The sequence below is a fragment of the Anopheles arabiensis genome, chromosome 3, assembly GCF_016920715.1.
Source record: "Anopheles arabiensis isolate DONGOLA chromosome 3, AaraD3, whole genome shotgun sequence".
In the NCBI taxonomy this organism is placed as follows: Eukaryota; Metazoa; Arthropoda; class Insecta; order Diptera; family Culicidae; genus Anopheles; species Anopheles arabiensis.
The window spans coordinates 91,378,613-91,402,789 of NC_053518.1; the positions used below are offsets into that span (position 1 = coordinate 91,378,613).

The window sequence follows — 24,177 nt, forward strand, 5'->3', positions numbered from 1 at the left end:
TCGATACACGACCACCCCCGGATAAGCGAGCTTTCACTGCAATCGCAAAATTCAGCAGAGAGTTTTGCCTACTGCGAGGGTGTGTATTACTTTTCGCGCACGGTGAATTCACAATCCCTCCGGCCATTTCGTACCGTGTGTGTGCGTGTGTGTGTGTGCACGATTTCGTGCCTGGAGCGAAATTCTGGTTGCTGGAGCACCCTCGTCCGCCCGCCTGCCTCCCCCCACCAACTCCGTTCAACGCCCGTCAGCGCCGCACACACGCACGAACGGTTCCTGTGAGTGTGTCTGTTCCTGTCCTGTGGTACGAAAGGTACACCATCAGCAGAACGGCAAAAAAAAGGGATTCTCCACTGTGTGGAAGAAACATTGGTCACAACACCACCTCCCTCCTTTCTCTCCCCTTCAATTTTGGCAACCCACCCACACGGGGTGGTGCAGAGCAAAAAAGGAGAAGAAACCCCGTCGCAAAAGTGGTTATCGAAAAGCGCCCATAGGGCCCCTTGTATTACCGTGTGCGTACGTGTGTGTGTGTGTGTGTGTGTTTTTGTGTGCCCGTGAGAAAGAGAGAGGTGCGTGCGTGCGTTCGTGCAAGCTATTGCACGACATTACAGGTGTGTCTGTCTCTGCTCTAGCTGCTGCAGCACCTTTGCCGTGTGTGTGTGTATGTGTTTGTTTCGTGTGCGTAATTTATCACCCGTGTTACGATGTGGGGTGGGCTGTTAAAGGGTGGAATACAACTGGAATCGCAGGAAAAGAACAACTTCAACCCCCTTGCCTGGGTCGGGATGGGGGTGAAAAAGAAGGATGGTGAGGGTGGGGTAGTGATTTGCCCTCCGTGCAGCAGTAAAACCTCCAGCGCACCCGCAGCTCTAGCAAGCCCGTGAAAATTCGTGCAAAGTGGAAGTAGGCGAGCAGGAAAAAACACACACACAGACCCACACACACGACCTTTTGGAACAAAATAAAATCAGCAGCAGTACAAAGAGAGAGAGAGAGAGAGAGAGAGAGAGAGAGAGCCAACACGCTAACGCGCTACAGAGTGAAAGAGAGAAAGAGCGTGTGTATATGAGAGGGCCCGCGCGCGCACTTGACCGTGAGAGGGAGAGAGCGCTGTCGCACGGACGTACAGAGAGAGAGAGAAAGAGCGAGAGAGCGAGCGCGCACAGTTTTGCTGTGCACGTACTAAAATGCTGCTTGCGAGTGAGCATGTGTGTGTGTGTGTAAGCAAAGGAGCGAGAGTAGTAGCAGCAGGCGCACACACGATTAGTACTGGTAGTAGTAGTGCGCCAGTGCGCTTGGTGTAACTGTTGGTAGTGGTAACAGTGCTTACACCACACAGGGCAGAGAAAGAGAGCGAATGTGTTGGTACTAATTTCGAGGCAAAAAAGAAACAAAAAAATCAACACTGAAAAGAAAAATGTTATTACGGCGGCGGTGGGTGTTGAGATCGAACACACAGTAGTTGCAGTAGTTTAGCCAGGAGGGTGATTGGTAAGGGAAAAAATACCCCCCCCCTGCACCTCCTGGAACACAGAAGGAGAATTTTAAGCTCCAGCTCCGGCACAGGCGTCTCCAAAGCAGGGTGTCACTGAGAGCGCATTCAGTGTATTCCGTGCGTGTGTTTGACTGTGTGTGTGTGTGATGCACGACTTTTTCCAATTCTTACACGCTTTGACCGTGAAAGTTTCGTTCGTGAACGTTTGCTGTACAGTAACGTGAAAACGGCCCCAAAGCACGACCGCGGCGGGGTTGAAGCTGGGCTGGAAAAGTACCCCCTCCCCCTCCCCCCGGTTACCGAGGAGTGTCCGCGGCTCGCGAAATCAATTTTGATAGCTCTTGATGTTCTTGTGCCTCTTCGCCCTCGGGTGGGGGAGGGAGGTTCGAACTCGCTCTCGCCCCGTGCCTGTTTTCGATGCTCACGCGCTCTCTCTCTCTCTCTCTATGTGTCGGGCGCTCTCCCATGAATCGCTCTCGCCCTGTTGGGTTGGGGTCCTTCGATCGAACGGGTAAAGGTCGTCATGGATTTCACACAGCAAAGAAGGTACCCATAGGGAAATCGTTCAGCGCCTACTACTAAACTCCCCCCCCCCCTCCTGCCCCGTTGTTGCCATCGTAATCGAAAGGCCTCGTCCGCCCTATTCGACGAAGGGGTGAAATGGGCAACCACTTCCGTTCCTTTTGAAAGACGGGAGCCAACAGTAGTAGTAGTAGTAGTAGTAGTAGATTCTATGCGCCTTCTGGAAATAGCTGTTTGCATGTCCCCGCGTGTGTGTGTGTGTGTTTGTGCCCCATTCTTTCTCGTGTGTGTCCCATCGCTGTGCGCGCGCGTATGTGTGTGTGGGAGTGTGAGAAATGGTTTGCTCAAATCCCCCTCCCCCCCCCACCCATCGAGCAAAAAAAAAAACACAATACCAGCAGGCCCCGTCTCAGTGGTTGCGAGATGCAGTCGATGGGAAGCTGTGCACGAAGCAAAGACACCACCTGTGTGCACCCCTCGTGAGGAACGGTTTGGCGCTTTGGGTAAAGAAAGGGAGGCTGAGGCGCCTCTTAGCACCCAGTGTGTGTGTGTGTGTGTGTGTGTGTGTGTGTGTGTGGCCTTTTTGCTTTGCACTCTTGTGAATATCGGAACGTCCCAAAGTGAGAAAAGTAATGGCAAAGCGAGTGAGAACAAAAGTCTTTTGCATCGTTCGATAAGAATCTAAAATTGTCCTCCAAATGTTGCATGCTTGGATGTGTTTGCCTGGGTGTCTCTGTGTGTCTGTTTGTGTATGTTTGTGTGTGTGTGTGTATTTGTGCAAGGTGTTCCCGTGAGCAAAGTGGATAACAAAGTGTGTATTTTGTCCCCCTAGAAAAAGGAGGGTTGTTTTGTGCTAACGATGTAAAGAGCAAGCGAGTGAGACAAAGTTTGGTGCTTGTGCTGCGAAGAGGGTGGGGAAGTGAGACGGGCACCCAGCAGTTTACCGTTTGTACCGTAGAGTAACAGCGGCGTGCATGTGAACGTTGTGAATGTTTGCGCGTGTGAAAATCACGAGCAAAGTGTGTGCACGAAACGCTCACACACACTCACACACACACACACATACAAACTTGGAGAGGGGGGGATGGCTGGTTCTGCTGACTGGTGTGCGACCGTGAGCTTTGCGAAGCTGTAACGAGTGAGCTGCTGGTGAGCTGCTGGTGAGAAGGCCTCCAGCCAACCAACGAGCGTAGTGAGCGGCGCGCGCGTGACTCACCGTGGCGTGAAAACGGGTTTTCGCGTATTCCGCTTTTCGGCAGTGCTTTTGTTAGGGAATTTTCCTCTGGAGCAAGTGCACGCTGCTTCACACGGGGAAAATGGGGGAGGAAAAACTTTAGTGTGTAAGGTCACGCTGAGTTGTCGCGAGATAGTCAGCTAAGGAATGAGGAGCTTTTTTGGTTCAAGCAAAGAAAAACATACCCGTGAAAACTCACGAAAAGTCGAACCACCAGCCGCGGCAGCAGCTGTCTGTGCGTGTCCGTGTGTGTGTGTTTGTGTGAATGTGTGCAACCAGTGCCCTCCTCACCTCACCAAGGGTGATTTCCACGGAAAATGGAAAAAAAATCTAATTGCTAGCAAGATTGTATTCCGGTGACAAACTTGTGTGAATATAGTGTGTGCGGTCTTTCGCTCATACATTGTTTACGTGATTTTTTTTGCTGTTGTGAATTTTGCCACCTTTTCTTTTCGGTTAACAATTTCCTTTTCCCCTCCTCCCTTTTTTATTGCAGCTTGCAGTGTGCAGTGCGTGCGTGCGTGTGTGTTTGTCTGTCCGACGTTCTGATTCCTGCCTAGCCTCCTAGCGAGGAGAGTGTGTGTGTGTGTGTGTGCGTGCGATCAAACAGTAGGCGAGGAGCGTGTGTGCAACACTACCAGATAGGGAAAAAAAGGAGAAGAAGAAACACACCCCAGCTCTACTCTTGCAGAAGGTGGGCGGCCCCCGGGGGAAGAGAGAGAGAGCGAATCAATAGCAACCGGTAGCTAGCTGCTGCTGTCAAACGCGAAACAGCGAAAGAAACGCGAAGAAAAGCGGCCCTAAACGTGGTCATCCTTGATTTTTGCCTTTTATTTTCGATTGTGAGACAGTGTGTGAGTGTGTGTGTAGTGTCCTGTGTCCTGTGGCTTCTACCCTGGTAAACGGGGAGCAGGGCCACAAATGTAACACTTCACTGCTTTGCAGCTTCTTCCTCTTGACGACGGGACACGGTACCGGGGCAACGAGCGCACCAAGCGCCCGAAGGATTTCCTCCTGAAGACATCTACTTTGGGAAGAAAACGGCCTCGCGCACCATCGTCCCTGATCGATCCCCCAGTGTGTGTTTGTGTTGTGTTGCCTACTGTGTGAGGTTTGCTTTTTTACTATTGTGTACCGATTTAGTGCGTGTGTGTGTGGGTGGAAAGTGTAATGTTGTAATTTAATAATAAGAAAGAAAAAAAAAAGATGATGTGCTGTTAACAGTGCAGTGTAAAAGTAAGCTTAAAGTGTGTGAAAAATTAGCAAAAGAAGAAGAAGAAGAAGAAGAAACACGTCCGTTTCCGTGTGTGCTGTCCCTACGAGCCTCTGCCGCGATCGTCAGCCTGCAATCCGGTTGAGAGATATACCTCACAAACAACGCGACAGCAATTGGCCACCATTGTGCAGTAATTAATTAGGCAGGAATAATCCTCGAGTAACACAGTAACAGCAAAGCGCGGTCAAGCAACGCGTATCCTGAGACGAGTAAAAGAAGGTAATTTTAAAAGTGACCGTTTGTTATTCGCCTCTAAGTAGCAATAGGTTCAAGTCCTTGAAACACATTCCTTGGAATTGGATTAACTACCTATTAAGGGGTTAACTACCTTAAGCGAAAGTATATATAGCATTTTACGTGTCTAAGGCCCCGTTTCCTGATTATACGGCGTCGATTTTGAGGCGTAAGACATAATGCAAGAGCAATTTTGGTTTCGATTTGCTGCAAATCAACAGAATAAATAATGCAATATCTTTCCACCTGGAAATTTAATAGAGTTGACGGAAACTTATGGTAGAATCATCGGTACTATTATTTCGCTTTTCTTTTAAACTTGTTTTCAACTGTACTGTACTAAACTGTACTAGTGATGGGTAAAATTGGCCAAAATTCGGAGTCGACTTCGATTCGACTCCAATAATTTTGGAACCATCTTATAACCGGAGTTGTTCGGAATCGTCTGATGCCGTCCGGAATTGCCCAAAGTCGTTCGGAATCGTCTGGAGTTGTCCAGAAATCGCCTGGAGTAGCCCAGAGTCAGAGTAGTCCGGAGTCGCTTGGAGTCGAACGGAGTCGGAGTCATCGGGAGTCTCCTGGATACGAAGTACAGGCAGACTGTAAGACAAAAACACAACGGAATGAACTGCCTGATCACAAGCACACTGCATCGGACGGCACCAGTTTACTTCGATCGACTCTGGACGACTCCACCTGAATCCGGACAACTACAGACGATCCCAGACGACTCCACCCGACTCCACCCGACGCCGGACAACTCCGGACAACTCCGGATGACTCTGACATCGGGCGGAACTAGTGGTTCCCATTTTTTTTTTCAAATTCCGAATCATACTTACAATAGTTGGACTGGGATCGACTTCGAGGGTGCGCTCCAGAAAGCACATCACTAGTCTTTGTTAGTCATGCTCGCCAGCTAATCGGCGAAAAAGACATCCCAAAACGCTTCTCCCAAAACCGACGCGCTGCAATCACCACCACCGCCAGGAATTTCCTTTTGCGAGACCAACGCGAGATCAATATTTATTGCCGTGTTTTTGTTGCCGCCGTTGCCGCCGCCTGTGTGAAGTTGTCCAAGCTTTTACGATTCTTTTTATAGAAAATTATTATCGACTATTAGGAGGGGCTATAAAAAAGGGTCTCTCTGCTGTGCTCCCAGGTTGCGCACCCGGTGGCTGTTTTTTTCTTCTTCTGTTTTCCTTTTTTTTGTTTAAACCATCCATAAGTCACCCTTGGACGTGCGAAGAGGATAGGGAAAAGGGGGAAAGAGGGGGAGAGAACGGCTCAATACGATTAGAACATTTTGAAGCAACAGAGCAATTGGAGGAAAGGGAGAGAGCGAGATTGATGGTGAGGAGGGAGAGGGAAGGAACAAGGGAGAGAAAGAGAGAGAGAGAGAATTGGGAGAAAGTGAAGAGAAACAAGCAAAGAGTAGAAGTTGGGATGGCAAGAGTGTCGCCCCGTACGTTGACCTTCTGAAAATCGACTTTCTGGACTGCTTGGGGGGAGCGCTGTTGTACATTTCCTTGGGCTGTTTAGTATCCTTTGGTTTTTTTTACATACTGTTCCTATTTTTAGGACATTTAAGGACATTTTAAGACATTGCCCCGTAAAGTTAGTTCATAGAATTTGGCCGAGAATGTAAATGCAAACAGTAGAGCTGAACTTCGGTGAACATGTTTTAGTCCTTGAAGTCTTACGGCTTCCTGTGAGCAATAGGTGACCAATGCCCACCAGCAACAATGTGCTTTTAACTGTGCCTCTGTATGCCTGGTTGTGTGTGGTTGAATACCAGAGAGAGAGAGGGAATGCCTGTTTGTATGCATAAGCTTAGCGTGCACTACACCAGGCATGGAAGATCATCGAAGGAACCACTGTGATTCGTTCACACTTCACTCTCAACATCCAATGAGTGTCTGGTCTCTCGGGGCACACCGAATGCGGCCTCCCCCCACCCAATAAAAGGACCTCATTTTATTGTGGCCCATGCTTTTCCATCCCTGGAATATGGCAGGAACGGCAAGAGATTTGGCTCTAATGTCTCTTCTTCAGTCTTGCTCTGGCTTGCTGCTCTCCCCAAACATCCATCCAATGCTGAAAGAGCAGTTTTTCCTCTCTGTGTATGTGTGTATACCTCTCCAGTGTGCTCGAGTGTGCTGGAATGTTTCCTGCTGGACATACTCTTGCAGACGACTGAAGCCTTCCAATGCACAGAATAGGGCATTTTTGGTGGCAAACATATATCTTAGTTGGGCTTCAAGCATCTAAAAAAGACAGAAAAGATATCGCCTTGCCTCCTTCCTGTGTGCAAGATATTCCATTCCAACTTTTCCCGTGGCAGGAGAGAGGCCTATCCTGTCAAAAAGGACACATTGGTTCCGTTCTCAGAGAAGCTTGCTCTCCCCAGCGTGTAGGAAATTCCATACTATCCCGAAGAGTCACAAGAGCACCAATGCCTCCGGTGGCACCTCGCCAGTTTCCATAGTGAGTGAGGGTGAGTTTTCCTTCCAGCCGTTGGTTGCTCTGTTTTTCCAACGACCAGAGAGCAGCAGCAGTGAGATGTAACCGTAGTGAGAGACATGTTGCAATGAGATGAAGAATCTGAGTAGGTGAGATGTTTTCCATATGTCTCCTTCAGGCTATTGTTTGGTGAGAACGGAGTGGGGAGCATAATTCCTCTAGCTGTGTTTAAAATCGTACAAATTGTTAAAATATGTATCAAATAACTACCAGTCTTTCGTATCACACTGCCCCATACTCACAATGGCCATGCGAAGGCTGTAAAACCGATGTACTAGAGCGCTTCTCTTTCTCAGTAACGCGCCCCAGCCATTATCGCTCTCAAGGTAACTTCCGCGGAAACGCAGAGAGCTTGATCACGCACGTGCCTGTGTGTGTGTGTGTGTGCTCGCGCTCCCGTCTATCTTTTTCGCGGTTATCTCACCCCTCCCGCGCTACGATCCTACAGGAAGGTGGAAGGTGATTTGTGGGAGATTGAATCGTGTGGCTCTTCTTCCAGCCCTGCTGGTCAGTTGCTCGCACATGTTCAGCCCCATGTGTGCCAGCCTGTGTGTGAGTATAGCTTCCAGATTCAACACACACACACACACACACACACACAACGCAACGCAAGGGGGAGAGTTGTACGTAAAAGACGGACGAGCACACTAATTGCATCTGCTCAAGCACCAGCGACCATTCTTTAGGGTGCTCTGTTGCTTGTTTAGCCTTAAAGTGCTTCGTCGTTGCGTGTGTGTATGTGTGCTGTTGTATACCCTGCGTCTCCTGTATTGAGGATTTATAAAATTTGACTTCACAGTGAGGGAGAATGAGAGCGGGAGAGAGAGAGCTAAAGACTAGAAGATTGAATTAGCAGGAACTGCTCACGACCCTGGTACACTGAGTAGATCATAAACTCAGAGGCAGAGCGTTACAACACACGGGTGAGTTGATCTCCAGCATGTGCTAATGTGCTTCCCGAAACGCTTCCCAAACTTCTGGATACACTCCTCCTCCATGGGCCAATCAACTGACTGCTGAACTCAGCGATGATATTGATAGCTTTTTTTCTTTTCTTCGATCTGTGTTGTTCAGAGTGGTCCAATCCACATTGATTGCTACGCGGTGTAAATACAACACCTTGTTGGAAACAACTTCGTGTTTGACGCTAGGACTTCATGTGTTTTCGTTTTTTTTTTGAGAACTTTATGGAGACGCCTAGTGGTTGGTAGATTTAATATTTTGTTTTATGGTTTCAATTAACACTAGAATGTACAGAGTGGAATGTAAAAACTGGCATAAGTATTGCTAGATACGGAAGTATTATTTATCTATTATCATATCAAACATTAATTATGTGTCACTTTTGATTTATTGATGTATAAGCTTTTTAAGCGACGAATTTTTCAAATATGCGGTGCCTAATGCATCATTTAAATGCTTTTTATGGCTTTCTTATCAATTCATACAACCGGAGGAACTTAAACTGGTGTGTGAATCATGCATTGGTTTTATATTCCCAATGGGGCGGTTAAAACACTCCCAAAACGACTTGCAAACAACATCCATAAACATGAGTCACACCTCGCAAATCATAACACCTTCAACCCGATCTAGTGTCCTCTCCTGTTATCAATGATGAACAATTTCCGAAAGAAAAAACAAAAATGCCGTTTGATTGGTTTCGTTGTCACATGCGTTTTTCATACGCTTTGTGTCTGGTTGTTGTTTCAAAACAAGGAAAGGGAGGGGGGATGGTTTAAATATTGGACAACAATTAATTCTCACCCTTGGTCTTTGGATTTGTTGTGCGTGGAGGGGATGAATCATAGATTCCGGTAACATCTGGATTATAATACGCGATGCTAATGGCTTTGTAAATAGCTGTGAGTCGCGGTAATGAATGCTTTCTTCAAAGCTGGCTGCTGGACAGGAAGAGGAACTGCATCGCAGCCCATCTGCTAATTGTCGCCCTCGAAATGCATAATTAACAGAAATCCAATTCCCAAGCATCGTCGCGGTGACTCAGAGCCCTACGAGCTGGATCGCAGTTCGAAAGGGTCCGTCCAACTTTCCACCGTGATCATTGTTGTTATTGTTTGCATGTTGGCGACGACTGTCACCTCCCCGATGCCATTGCCCAGACGCCTGCTGCCATCCAATCAAGACGTCGAGGTCGAAACAATGATAACGAACAGGTTTTACACGAAATGTGCTGCAACGGTCCCCGATAGTCAGATTTACGGTCTAATAGGGACGGAGCTTCACTTTGGCACATTGGCACCGATGACTAACAAGCGCGCGCACACACACACACACACACGAGTTTTTGTGTTTGTGTGTGGGCGGGTGCTATCACAGATGATAAGCTTGCAATGACGTGTTGAAACTGGCTAGACTTTGGTGGTCGCTTTCTTTGGCTGCAATTTAGAAATGGTTTGATGGTCTCTAATGTGTGAACTTTTACGTTACAAAGTCGTTTGCTTTGCTCACAATAGTGCCTCAAATATTCATGCAGTATATAGAGACGAAGGTCGAATCAATGATGCATTTTGTTGTGGTTCGTTTGTGTGGTAAGAATTTCATAACATTGAAGCATGAGACCCATGATTTTGGGTATTTCTCATTCACACCATTTCATCCATCCACCACCAAGCAACAACAAAAAGGCAGCTTTTCTCCCTTACTCTCGACTCTCAGCTCGGGTGCCTTAGGGCGAAAGGCGCACAAAAAAAGGCTCCGTCGTCGTTGAAAAGGAAGGAAGGAAGCAATCGTGATTGGAGAAAAGACGAGAAATCCGAGAATCCATTCCGAACCTTCAACCCAATGCACACGATATCCTTCTTTTTGGGGGTCCAAATGACCCCATGGAGGGTGGGGTTAATGATTCCCTAAAAAATCACAAAAATAGGAAGAAGTCTAACCAGAGTGTGCATTACACATTGAAGCAAAATCACACACACACACACAAGCAAGGCTTACGGAGGGTTCCAATTTTCACTCAACTGTTACAACTGTATATCCTAGTCACGGCACCATCTGCTGTTGCACGGCAGTACTGAGAAACAATGTTTATTTAATAATTGGGCGTATAATAAAATGCTTCTACCTAATATGATCCACGCGCCGCCAAAAAACAACCCCAACCACCCCCGGATTAACCTATCAACTCCCCCGCAACTCCCCCTCCCCCATTCAACAACAACAAAAAAAAAAGAGCAACCCACTCACCGACCATGTAGCCACGGGGTTGTTTTTCCCACGCTTTTCTTTCGTCTCATTTGCTGCTGCTGCTGCCGCCGCCGCTGCTATGTACTACGAGGTACGGAATGGGGAATTCGACCCGTGCTTCTGCTGCTGCTGCTACTATATTCGTCCCAATGTGCCCCCGCCTGCCCATTGATCCCTTTTCCTCGGTTGATAACCGGAGGCTCAATGGTGGGTTGGCCGCTTAAGGCCGATTAAGGTGTGCGGCGGGTTTTGACGGATTCGCGCAGGGGCCAGGTAAGCCCAGAAACAACATCTGTTAAGCTCTTTCCCTTCCCTGTTTTACCAGCAATTTAATTTCTCTCGCTGTGTCCTCTCTGTCTCTTCTACTGTTTCTACTGTCTGTCCTGCAGTACTAACACATATCGATTGGATATGTTTTTGCTGCCATTCTGCCATCTCTTCGGCTGGACAGCGAGCAATAAAAACAAAAAGATATCCACCACACTACACCTGTGCCATACTTTATAGCTCCTTCCTTCCTGGACGGCTCAGCAAAACGTCAGTCTCAGAACAGTGTGAGGTATCTCCAGCCCACGTCTTTTGGCCCCTAGTTTGGCGTGCATGTACGCAATCAGACCGAATTGAGCCCGGGCACGAATGGGAAGAATAGTGCACTTCCCCCAACCAACCAACCAGCCAACCAACCAGCTAGAGACACACGCTGGGGCACGATGACGATAAAAATTATCTTTTATCTCTTAGCGATTCTTGTAAGGCCCATGTCGTCATTTGCGGTTAGGCCGGGTGGGTGAGTGGTGGTGGTCGTGTTTGGTGACGTAACGTACGTACATCAATCGTACGGACGCAAATTTTGAATGAGCGGGGTTGGGGTGAGTGGGAGCATAGGGGGAGGGGGGGGTCTATTTATTTTTGGAGCTTTTTCCCTCATACTCTCTCCTCGTTTATCCCTCTCTCCACTGTGGTGTTCGGTTCGAGTGTTAGCAAGAAAGAGCAACCCGACCGCCGCTGCTGCGTCGCCAAGCTCATCAATGAACGCAGGTGAAAATACACCGCCCAGCCAACCAACCAGTAAGTGGACTGGAGCGAAAAATGGCAACGGTTAGCTCGTGGGTCGTGGGTGTTGTTTCTCGATTGTCCCATTATGTTTTTGTTGAACAACTGAAAATGGTATTGTTTTGCGTTATTTCTTTACGCTTCTTGGCTTGGGTTACGAACGACACAGCGGATGATATTTTGGGATGAATCGAAAAGCGCTGTAATCGTAACGATTAGTTTAAGACAGCCCGAGATCTACCGGTCAACATTACTCGAGACACTCCCCCCCCGTCTGTCCACCCGCGGACCTATACAATTTTCTAGCGCATTGCGCCTCTGGATGCCTTTGCGCTATTGATTCGCGTGAAAGCTCATGCGATCGGTTTCTCTCGAGCACCGGGAATATGGCTACGGGGAATCTGATTTTTCGATTAATGGTACCGCGCGTTCTCGACTGCGTGAAAGGGGCGAGGGGGGGGGGCAATGTTGAATAATTAATCGAACGTTTGGTTTGCGTTCGTTTGCCACTTTTAGAACGGTGCACACTCTCTTTGGTGGTGGCGGCGGCCGGTGGTGTGTTACTGAAACGAGATTACAGTATCAGTGTGTGTGTGTGTGTTACTTGCTTGCCCGCTACTGATTGAATTCAGTTCTTTAATTATTGATTTTCAATTCTATATCCTGTTCTGTTTCAACGAAAGCAAAGGATTCACTCAAATAAAGAAACAACTGTGGTGGGGGATTCACTGTGCTTTGTAGAGCTTTTCATGAGTTTAGTTATTATTTTATTAAATATTAATTTTTTTTTGTTAATATTAATCCGTTTTTTTCATCCCATCTCAAGCACAGTGAAGCAATCTAGTTCATTTAGTACAAACCACTGACCTTTTCTATAAATAACATACGGCCCAACACATATTCTCTTATTTCTTTCATCCATCCGGAAGCATTCCATAACACGTAATGCAATTGATTAGCGTAAACCACAATAACTTCCACTTTCTGGGTAAAACATGTATACGACATCATCCTGGCTGTGTATGCCGTGCAGCATTGAACCTTTTAATTTCACCTTCCCAGCATCGTCATGAACGCGCGCCCGCGTGCTTTATTGGTATATGAATAAACCCCTTTTCCTTTTGTGGTTAATTGTGATATGTTAAGGGGAATTTGTTACCATTTGGTGTGCACAGCGGGCAATGACCTCCATGCTTGAGTCAAGTCACGGTTTGAGCCACGTTTAAAAATGGACGGAATCCTTCAAAATTGTACTTACAAAGGTCAGCGCTAATAATAATTGAAATTGTTGTGAGGTTACATACGGCGAAAGCTCGTAATTGAAGCAGAAGAAGTGATCAAAACTAGCAGAGCAAATGAGATGGCAAGGAAAATCGTACCACAATCTTTAAACTTCCAATGGAGCAGCCTGGTGGTTTGTAATATTTTATTAAGAAAAAATATGTATTAGTCAACATATTACATGATTTCGGGATGAAATTTGGTAATATTTTACATACTGTTAGGGGTAATCTGTCCTGTGCTAAAATTGGCTTTCAAACTACCCAGGAGAACAAATAGCATTGCGTTTCGTTCCACATACCGTATAACTTACATACAGAGTTTCGCAATTTTATTTCGGCGCGTTTTGTAAATATGAATGCTTCGTTAGTTGATTCGGGCAGTAAGTTTGTCCATCGCCTTGTGTGCAGGTGTCCATTCTATCGCTAAAGCTCAGTTTATTTCCGCCCGGTTTCCCTTTTACAGCACGTTGGACACCGTTTAATCGGGGCTCGTGTTAATGTTGTTAACATTATATTTGCCACCTTACCTGCTTTGCCCACCTCTGCCTCACTGGACTTGAGTTAAACTGCCGTCCAACCGCGAGAAATACATCGCGGCCACCAGCACACCACACGATGATCGTGTCATTCAGTTTGGATGAATGTATTACACCCAGTCGCATGGAAAGGTGATGAGTGATGGATCGTTTGCGGTCGGTTGAGGGGATCGGTCTTTTGTCTTGGCGAAAACAGCAAACTGTTGCTGATGGCTTTGCCTGCCCACTCGATATATACAGGGGAAGGGTAGCACGGTTGGCATCCGCTCGATCACGATTGGAAGATTGTGGATTGTGGAATGGTTCGTTGGAATCGTAGATGCGTACTGGCGACGGTTTTGCATTGGCGATGATCGTCCACGGTCGACTTGTACAGTCCGGTCACATAATCGTCTCCCTCTCGCTGGTCTCTTCCCCTTCTGTCGTTGAGTGTGCGATCGTGACCGAGACCGAGTCGGGCCGCAGGAAAAGGAGAAAGGCGTATGGACGAGACTGTTAAACTGTGTGTCTCCATTCCAGGTTTGTTGGCGCGCGAGTTTGCTGCCCTGCGACCGTCGTCGTCGTCGTATGTGTGTGGCGCATGATCGTTTTTGTGCCCCCGCCCCCCTCCCCCTGCTTCTCGCGTCCCTTTTGGGCGGGGTTGGGTATTGTCTCGGACGGCGCACACAGATCGGCCGAGATGTGGAGTGAATAATTGAGTTGAGCCAGGAGAAAGGATGCATTCCTGACCATGATAGATCATCCGGTTTCATTGATGTGTGCAAAACAGCGGCCCTCTAGTTGGCTGCATAAAATTCCCATTTCGTTGTGACAAAATGCAATATTCATGTGCATTTATTTTGGTAATATTCATAAAACACGACAATCATTCCTTCTCTCTTTACTAGCTGGTAGCAATTTTGTTACATTTCTCTAAATGGGTAATGTTCTTTGCCTACGACAACACTGCACAATTATTGGACGAAACCATTTTAATGCAAATATACAAGCGCTCAGCCCCCCAAAATTGCTTCTCGTTATGTGGCTGTGGAATCCTAACCATCAGCAGGCACACGTAACAGTGCTTCTTCCTCATGGAGAGGCACACCGGGTGGGTGAGAAAGAAATTGAAAGAATCATGTAACATTTCACCCAGCTCGCCTTGCCCGACGACCTATCGATTAATGCTAATCAAGAACCGAAGTGCATTTCTGTATCACCGTCGATCATCAGTGTGTGGTGGAGTAGCGGTAGTAGCAGGGGTAAGGTGACTACTTGGGAGGAATGATCCGAGCGAACACGGTGATAGCCCCCCTCCCTCCTCCTCCCTATTGCTGTCAAATAGAAGGGAGAAGGTGTAATTGAGAATCGAGCCCGGTGCTGGCGCTGCTGCTGCTGCTGGACTGGAATGTGCAAAGCGATGGTGCTGATGGACGACGCCAGAAACGATGGAGAAAGGTCCGTCCGGCGAATGTGTCCAGAGGTGGGGGCGATGGGGCAAATGGGGCCGTCGGATAGAATTCTATGGCGTGCCTTGCTGGCTTAGACTGCCGCCAGCAATTATCTATTTGTTTGCGTACTGCTTGAGCGAGCCCGACAGCAATGGAAGCTAGAGACAAATTATCGATAGTTGTGATGATGATTGCGCGATAGTGTTTGGCGAGCTCCAGTGTCCCCCACAACCCGATCCAGCGGGGTTACAATTTGCAAAATTCCGCCGTGCGCGACCAACGATCGGTAAGCCAATGCCAGGTAGTCTAATGGAATGTTTGGGGCAAACACAGTAACGTAATTGTTGCGGCCTTTCGCAACATTCTATTCATTTGCAGCTTGAAATAAATGTAATGAAATGTACGGAAAATTACCCAAAGTTGTTTGCAACTGCAACAGGAGGTGGGTTAAAATTTGTTGTCCAGTTGGCGTGACTCGACTCGTTTGCAATCGGGGACCACCTTCGCTCGATCTGTGAGTGTCAACACGATAACTCAATCGAAAGTAAAAGAGGTCAAATCAATGATCAGCAGTCCGTCGGTACGATGATGGTCTAGGGTAATAGTAGCAATTGCAATCAGCAAAACCGGTCAATTAGACTCGGTTGGTGTGTATTATAATGTTTAAATATCGAAGAAAAGCGAGAAAATATAGTTACGTTCTGTAATGAAAACATAAATTAAGATTTAAAATTAATGCTAAGAATTTAAAAATGATCATTAACTTCCGTTTTGTAGTAAATCGTGTAGATGTGAAGCTCTAAATATTCGCTTTCCATTCGCTGTTGTCCATTCGACAACAACGTCCGTTGAAAAAGCAAACGATTTTGCAACGCCCACTCTGTTGTGTTGAACGTATGGTCCTGTGCAAGCCTGCTAGTTCTGCCACACCACAGGATGTGAGTTCAAGTCCTACTCTTTCGACCACAAACAAACAGTACCTTACCACTATTCAACAAAGGTTTTTAATGGTACGTTTTTGTTCGACTCGCCCACTTACTACCCGGTTGATGCGGCTTTTGTTTGTGTTGTTTGTGCCCCTGTTTGTGAATCACACATTTTTGAAAGGCGAGAATAATTGTGCGTAAATGCACTCGCCGCCACTCACCTCATCGCACCACCTCCAAAGCAGTCATTATCATCATCGTCGTTGTCCGCGCACATTCGTTTCTCAGTTCAAGGGACGAGGTGTGCGGGGTGTAGTCTCGAGTGTGAGACGATGCTGACAACGTTTGTGTGTAAGTGTACGCCCCAACTGGCTGTCGCTGCCCCGCACACACAAACCAAGATGATGTTTTCAAAACCGGATGAAAATAGTCCGGATAGCGCGCGGGAGGCGGCGGTGGCGCGTTTTTGCTTTGCGTATTTTTTTTTTGTTTTGTCGCTTCTTCCTACTCCATCCCCTCACACGCGGCATTTGCGGTTTGGGGTAGGAGGTGAGATTCTAAACCACAAAGCCTCCCGCCTCGCTCCATCCACCCAGCACCACGCCACAATGCTTCAAAGTGGCCTGTATAGCAGGGAGAGTGGGGAGTAAGGAGGGCGAGACGCGAGACTGGAGCGGGATGAAAGACAGGTGCTAGATAATCATAGATGCGGCGATGGCGGACACACTCACACAGACACACACCGAGCGACAATCGGTTCGGATATAAGACGATTGATAATACACTGAGCAAATTTTCTCACATTGCATAATTATCAACAGCAGCAGCAGCAGCAGCAGCTAAATGCCGCTCGCGCACCACAACCGTTGCAAAGCAAATCATAGCTGAAATGTGTGCTGAAGGTTGTGAGAGTAAGAGAGAAAGAGAGAGGGTGTGAACAGCGAGATAGCGCAAACGAGAGATAGAGAGAGAGAGAGAGAGCTCTGGTGAGAAGGAAACCAAAGGTGGTGAAACGAGATGATAACATGGTTGAAGTGTACTATTAAAAAAAAGAGGGTAGCTCAATTCCTGGAACACAGGCCACACATAGCTGGATAAGTGGTTGATGGAATGGAGGGGTTGGGTGGAAACGCAGAATCGTGTGCGTTTAAATACTCGTGCGACTCACTGCACCGAAGTGCATTTTGAAGTGCAGCTAATAAACTAACAAGCATATGAAAACAAACCTGTGCTGTGCGAGCGGGCTTGTTGGAGGAGATGGCACTTGAAACATGGTTTATATACCGAGTTGGCTCGGTAGTACTAATAAATCGTTGATCGCCACGTTTGATCGTTTAGCGACAAAGTAGTGAACGAATCGAATCTGACAAGATGAGCTATTTTTTGAGAAAACTTCTTGCTCGAGATTTGCAAGCATTTGCAAAGGTCATTAAACATTTGTAATTAAAGATTAATTATGTATTTGCCTTGTTCTTCTCTGCGTGAGACAATTTTTAGTACAATTTAGTACAAATGTAATAAGAGATGTTAACAATGATTGATTTTACTGGAGATAACTTTATGCCATTAATATTTACGCGTTTCTTCGATATCAGTAATCAATGTTATTAGTTTTATGAAACTCTCAATTGATTTGTAACAAATCTACAAAGTCTTATGTAGTGAAGGGTTAATAGTTCGATATAGAGCCTTTGATAACTTCGCACCTGGAATGACCACCTCGAACCTGCAACGAGAGGAACGGTACAATTGGAGACGATTATATTGTTATTTATAGTATCCATATCATATGCTCGAAAGGCTTTGCAGTACTCCGCACCGCCTGCAGGCATGTGCCCCCGGGGGCGGATACATTATTCGCCTCGTATCGCATCGCTTCTCCGTCGTCAGGCCGTTCATTAAGAAGGCATCGGGGTCCGGTCTACGCGCATTTCCGATCGCGTGTGAAGTACCTTGTGCTGGTGTTGCCGCCTTCCCGATTTCGTTTCGCCTCTCCCCACCTGCAACCGACACGCATTTCTTTCCCAGCAAAGGCAAAAGATAGCCCTTTCGCGTAATCGATGACGGGTGTAAACTCCGGGTTCCTTCCCTTCCACTCCCAACGTTTGCCCAGAACCAGTAGCAAAGTGGATGTAGTAGAAACGTGGACGGAGGGTGACATAGAACCGGCAATCAGCCGTAGAGGGAGAGAGCGAGAGAGAGAGAGAGAGAGACTTGCGCGCCCGGCACGAGGTTGTGCACACATTTCATTAACAAGTGCATCAGGTTCTCCTAACGTCAGCAGCGTCGGTTAGAATTCGAACTGAGCGTGCGTGATCTAGACACACAGTGTGTAGCCTTCCTACCTTGCATTACAATTTCATACACACACATACACACATCCACATATGTACAACCAATCTCCGACAATTTCCGACGATTGTGTGACTCTAATGTTTCGATTCTTCTTATCGTTTCAGAGTATCAGGCGAGGAGACACCGGAGTCTGTGGCTGTCCGTAGTTGCTGCTCGGGACCCAAACCTCTGGCAGTGTCCCGGAGGGTTACACCGATCTTCACGAACAAGACACACGAAACATGAGCGTGTAAAGCCGGAAAGTGCGATTGGTAGTATGCGGCACATCGGATAGATAGCAAAACGCTAAAGGTGTGTTAGTAACAGAAACTTGGAGTAGGAAACGGATTGAAGCTATCGCCGAAACATCAACCAGAAAACATACGCAATCCACACCCAACGAAGCGGTTGTAGCTGTCCAAAAGGGGGCTTTGCAAGACAGATCCATCAAACGGACAACAACACCAGAACCACCACCACCACACACGCATCAGCAGCAGCAGCGACGAAGACGGAGGGTTCTCGGGAAACATCGCACCCCATCTAGACGCTGGCTCGCAACGGTGAAGCGCGGGGGGCCGAGTCTCCCGATACGTCACCGGAAGGCGGTGCCACCTGCTGGTGGGCGCCCTGGTCAGCGATGGGTTGCTTCGGCTCAGCCGGATCGAAACAGTCGGACTCGAACAGCTCCGAGGATACCAAGAGCCAGAAACGGCGCAGCGATGCGATTACGCGGCAACTCCAGAAGGACAAACAGGTGAGGGAGAAGTCTATGCATGGTGATGCATCGATGGAAAACGCCCTTAACTCGATTGCTGTTCCCAATTCCAGGTGTACAGAGCGACGCACAGACTGTTACTACTCGGGGCCGGTGAGTCCGGCAAGTCCACCATCGTGAAACAGATGAGAATATTGCACGTGAACGGGTTTTCCGACAGTGAGCGGAAGCAGAAGATAGAGGACATTAAGAAGAACATTCGTGATGCTATCCTGGTGAGTAGGGAGAGGAAACAGATCGGTTTCCCCATGCTTGTTTGTGCCCTGCCTTCGATCGGGAGTAATGATTCATTTGCTTTTTCCCGTCCACCTGCAGACAATTACCGGTGCAATGAGCACACTGACGCCGCCTATTCAGTTAGAGAAACCGGAAAATCAGGCACGGGTAGACTACATTCAGGATTATGCGTCAGGTAAGAAGCCGTAGCTAGCAACATGGTTCGTTTCGCGTACTAAATCCCTTCTTTTCGTTCACTCTTAGGGCCTGATTTCAATTATCCACCGGAATTCTACGAGCACACCGAGGAGCTGTGGAAAGATCGCGGTGTCCAGCAGACGTACGAGCGATCGAACGAGTATCAATTAATTGATTGTGCTAAATAGTAAGTTGACAGGGGAATCCGGAAGCGCCACCGTCTCAAAACGATTCCACGCCACTGTCGCTCTTCATTAACCTCAGTGCGGCTGAATTACGGAATGTTGTACTAACGTGTTCGTGTTTTGCTTCCCTTTCGCCGCCAGCTTTCTGGATCGTGTTAGTGAAATCAAGCAGCCTAACTATACTCCAACCGAGCAGGATATCCTGAGATGTCGTGTGCTAACCTCTGGCATTTTCGAAACTAGGTTTCAGGTTGATAAAGTGAATTTCCAGTAAGTAGTGCCCGCGGCAGCCGGCAGCAATCCGTGTCCCTGCGCTTACATTCCCACATTCACGTGCCCTTTCTCCTCACCCAAAACAGCATGTTCGACGTCGGAGGGCAGCGTGACGAGCGGCGTAAGTGGATCCAATGCTTCAACGATGTCACAGCAATCATCTTCGTGACGGCGTGCTCTAGTTATAATATGGTCCTGCGCGAAGATCCCACACAAAACCGGCTACGGGAGTCGCTGGATCTGTTTAAAAGTATTTGGAATAATCGGTAAGCAATGCGTCCGCGGTGGGAGTACTGCTGCGCAGTGGACAGTTGCATCAATAACGTGGGGCTTTCTTGTGTTTTTGCTCTTTCTTCCTTACAGATGGTTACGGACTATATCCGTTATATTGTTTTTAAACAAGCAAGACTTACTGGCCGAAAAGATAAAGGCAGGCAAGAGCAAGCTGTCCGATTACTTTGGCGAGTTCAACCGTTACCAGACGCCAGGTAGGATGCTGGTTTTGCTGTGTCGCATAGCACATACTAATATCGTGTTCATTCCACCTACTTTCAGCCGACGCCGTGTGCGAAATGGGCGAGGATCCAGAAGTGATTAGAGCAAAATATTTTATAAGGGACGAGTTTTTGGTAAGTTGGGACGGTGTTGGGAGATGCATGCTACACTGCGACGATATGTTAAATAAATTCAACTCCTCTTCCCTTCCCCTTCCCCTTTTTGCAGCGTATATCGACAGCGAGTGGCGATGGCAAACACTACTGCTATCCACACTTTACCTGCGCTGTAGATACGGAAAACATCAAGAGAGTTTTCAACGATTGTCGGGACATCATTCAGCGGATGCATCTGCGGCAATATGAGTTGTTATAGGTATGGAAGGATCTTCTTTCTGGCCCTTTTAAACGGTTTGTGTTACTATATTCGTATTTTTTGTTGTGTCTTTTCAGATATACTTAATGATTTCGATACAACAGCAACTTGGTCGTCTCATTTTAGTTGTGTCTATCGTGAAACAAATATCAAACCTAGCCAAACTATACTAATTTTATAATAAAACAAATATTTGATTAGGAATTAATCAAAACAAAAAAATGGAACATGCATAAGCACACAACAAACAAGTACACACACACATCCACACGAATACACATGCCTCTAACCATCCCACACAGTACACACATACACACCCTCCTCTAACCCTCAATAGAGAGATGCATAAGATCACCGAGATCGCGCAACTACACCAATGTTGCTCTGAACACGTGCGCGCAGTCACGCAAACGAACAACGTTTGGACGAACAAACGACGACACAGTGAGCCCCCCGCTGCTCGGAAAACATACACCAACTGGTGACATTTACTGGTCAACCGGGTCGTGTTGACCGGGGGGGAGGCAAAAAGGATCCCAAAAACACATCCCCATCGGAAAATAAGATTCGGCCATGATGGCATCGTGTGCGGAGCCTGTGGACGAACACGCGTGTGCGTGGTGGTGCAATCAATAGTAGGCGCTGTTCGGGCACGCTAATGCTCGTATAAAGGCAAACATTTAAAATCCACCTCCAATCACACATACACAGAGAAAGAGAGAGAGAGAGAGAGAGACATTAGAAGCAACAAAGTAACAACTGCCGTCGAATTGCGCAAATTAGTCAAAAAAGAAGGAGCAAGAGCAGAACAAAACAAAGATGTCACGTGTATCTCGTTGCAAGGGTTGCAAGCAAGGCAGGATAAGCAGCGCAAGTGGGGAAACATTATCCTCCCGCACCCTCTACCCACGAACTAAACCAAATCTAAAAGCAGAAGTAAAACGAAAAAGAGAAGAAGAAAGAATATAAGGGGGCTTGCACTCCTTGTAAACTAATGGCTTGATCGGGTGGGAGGGCGGAAACGGATAAAACAGACGCGCGCATAACCACAGCACAGTTTCTCATGTTCTCGCTGATCTGCTAAGTGTCTACCGAACACGGCCAGAGATAAATAGACAGAGAGAGAAAGATAGGAAGGCCGAACAAAAAGAAGAGAGCTGCTAGGTAAGCCTTTTGTGCAATAAAATCGGTGGGTGTAGAATTAGGTTTTAGTGGGATAAAAGTAACTATGAAACAAACAAATCCCACCCCACACAAGTACACGTACACACACTCACTATAAAGAGGCCATCGCCGCCCGATCATCGTAACGTGGCGCGCTGTACAGAGAGGGTTAGCTGTTACCCTGGAGCGCTCCGGGTGCGTGTGCAAATGTAAATGTGCTGGCAAAAGGGTGGAGACGATGCACTACTTTCCTTCCACCAAAGGGCGCCATTCGTTACAGCAGCAGCAAATGCTTTAGTAGAAGAAATCGTACCACAAACACACACACACATCCAGCATACAACAGTAAAAGCTCACTCGAAACAAGCAAAACAGTGTAGGCTAAAAGGAGATTCGTGACGCTGCTCCCTTCACAGCTTCCAGTTGGCTGCTTCCGAAAGAGGAGAGAGACAGAGAGAGATAATTGTAGTTGCAGAGAATGAAAGCTTCATTGTGCAGGCAAATCAAGATACATAGATACACACACACACACGCAGACACTCATACACATAAAGTGCAACACTGTTCTGTGAACTGGGTAGCAAGATAGGACGAAAGAAGGGAGAGAGAGAAAAGGGATGTAGATTTAGTAATACTATCGCAACGTAGCTGTTGGAATTTCAGTATTTCGCTCTTATGTTTTATAGTTGTTCGTTTTGTTTGTTTGTTTGTTTGTTTTATTTTTTTGTTTGCTAATAAGCCCAGGCGCGCCCATCACACGCATCTGTTGTGTGTATCGTTGTGGTAAAATGTTGTTATGTTTTAAATCTGGCCTGGTCCAACGCCGCTGAGCAATGTTTAGTATGAAAGGAAAAGAAAACAGATTCGGTCCTACTCTCCCCTCACCCCCCCCCTCCCCTCTCCCCCCACAACACTTACACACACACACATACATATACACAGTAAAACCAATTATGTATTAACTCTAGATCACCGCATGCGCCGCCATAAGACTCTACCTTCTATTGTTTATGTTTAAAAAGAGAGAAAGAGAGAGGGAGAGCAAAAAGCAGTAGGTCTCTCACAACCCCGTGAAAGCGTAATGCGCGTAATATGCGAGCGAAACGAGCGCGAAGAAGGAAAGGACTCTGTTGTAGAAGGAATTTGTTATTTGTTTTCATAGGTTTTGTTTTAGGTAAAGAGAAAGTTTTAGCTGCAATGTTTTACTTCCCCTTCCTTTCCGTAGAGTAGCGCCGTAGTGTGTCTCTTTTGATATACACGTATATAAGTTACAGGGGTTGCTGTAGTTTTTTTTTTAATCTGTTGACAGTCAAACTGCAGGGTTCGTCGAGAGAGGAAGGGTTGTAAAAAGGAAGAGTTAGTTGCTTGTTATGTTATGATTATTTTATTTTGTTTCGTTATTAGAAAATACATTTCTGTTTTGCTACTCTGTACAAAAAAAAACAAAAGATTATAACCAGAAAGAGAAGAGAAAAAAAACGCAAACATGTAGAATTACACACAAACAACAAACACATGCATACGATCGCGATCGCGAGGGGTGGGTGCGTTTTTTCGTCGTTTTTGTTTTAGTTGTCCACTACTACTACTACGTACGCTCGCTGTAAATGTAGATTTTTAAAACGTGTCTCACCATATAGATGTGTGTGTTGTGTTGTGTGATTACAACAGTAGCTGGATCGGTGTGGCAGCAGCAGTAGTAGCAGAAGCAGCAGCAGCAGCATTGCAGGCATTGGGTGTACGTTGTGCAGAAGGGAATCTAACTAGTGAAGAGGATCGACGAGAGAGAGAGAGCGAGGGAGGGATGTAGTGTGAGTGGCGTGGCTTTAGCAAAATACGTAGATAAATGTAATGATGAGATAATGTTTGTGTGTGTGGGTGGGTGTGTGGGTGTTGTGAGAGAATCGTGAATGGAGGGAAAAAAAAGGAAGGATGCGCACAGTGTAGCAAGAGGTGCGGACTAGTGAAAATGTTATTTTGAAACAGAATAAAATTCTCTTAGGTTATTGCTGAAAGGTTTATTTACCGTTCTGTAAAAAGTTGAAAGATGATGAAGATGAGATGAGACAGAATCAAAGGATAAGACTTTAGATAATCCAATTCACAGTACGAATCATGAAACCAAGTCAGCTGGAGCCCAAGGATCCCCTTCCTATACACAGACACTTGTTTCCGTTTTTTAATCACAAAATGAGGTTTCCATATTCTCGTTTCTTATTTCTTTTTTTCTACACACAGTTCTACACACGCACACAGATCATTGTGTTCTATTTTTTGCTGTTTTTATTTGTTGTTGTTTCAAAATATATATATATATATATATATATATATATATATATATATATATATATATATATATATATATATATATATGTTAGAATCTCGTAAGGGCAGCACGGAAAGTAGTAGGGTAGAGAGAGAGAGAGAGGCAAGC

General features: G+C 46.7%; 1 protein-coding gene across 5 annotated transcripts; it reads left to right on the plus strand.

Moving 5' to 3' along the window:
• Nucleotides 1–23,191, plus strand: LOC120904596 (guanine nucleotide-binding protein G(s) subunit alpha). 5 transcript variants are annotated; one of them, XM_040314700.1, is made up of 13 exons: nucleotides 50–313; nucleotides 3,751–4,749; nucleotides 18,185–18,371; nucleotides 18,465–18,816; nucleotides 18,891–19,052; nucleotides 19,153–19,249; nucleotides 19,318–19,438; nucleotides 19,578–19,706; nucleotides 19,796–19,975; nucleotides 20,073–20,197; nucleotides 20,265–20,338; nucleotides 20,433–20,579; nucleotides 20,657–23,191. In XM_040314700.1, exons 4-12 carry the CDS (start codon nucleotides 18,700–18,702, stop codon nucleotides 20,577–20,579), a joined length of 1,152 nt encoding a protein of 383 aa, XP_040170634.1. In that variant the 5' UTR covers nucleotides 50–313; nucleotides 3,751–4,749; nucleotides 18,185–18,371; nucleotides 18,465–18,699; the 3' UTR covers nucleotides 20,657–23,191. The 5 variants fall into 5 exon arrangements, with proteins under 5 accessions (XP_040170635.1, XP_040170634.1, XP_040170632.1 ...); XM_040314701.1 differs by having other exon boundaries at nucleotides 1–79; nucleotides 18,185–18,816; XM_040314698.1 differs by having other exon boundaries at nucleotides 50–304; nucleotides 18,185–18,816.
• The last annotated feature ends 986 nt before the right edge of the window (nucleotides 23,192–24,177 follow it).

What these genes read in the sequence shown, in the direction of transcription:
- LOC120904596 (XM_040314701.1), top strand. Translation starts at nt 18,700, where the DNA reads ATGGGTTGCTTCGGCTCAGCCGGATCGAAACAGTCGGACTCGAACAGC. An exon ending in CATTCAGGATTATGCGTCAG is followed by an intron (nt 19,250 to 19,317) that starts GTAAGAAGCCGT and finishes GTTCACTCTTAG; the next exon opens with GGCCTGATTTCAATTATCCA. An exon ending in AAAAGTATTTGGAATAATCG is followed by an intron (nt 19,976 to 20,072) that starts GTAAGCAATGCG and finishes TCTTCCTTACAG; the next exon opens with ATGGTTACGGACTATATCCG.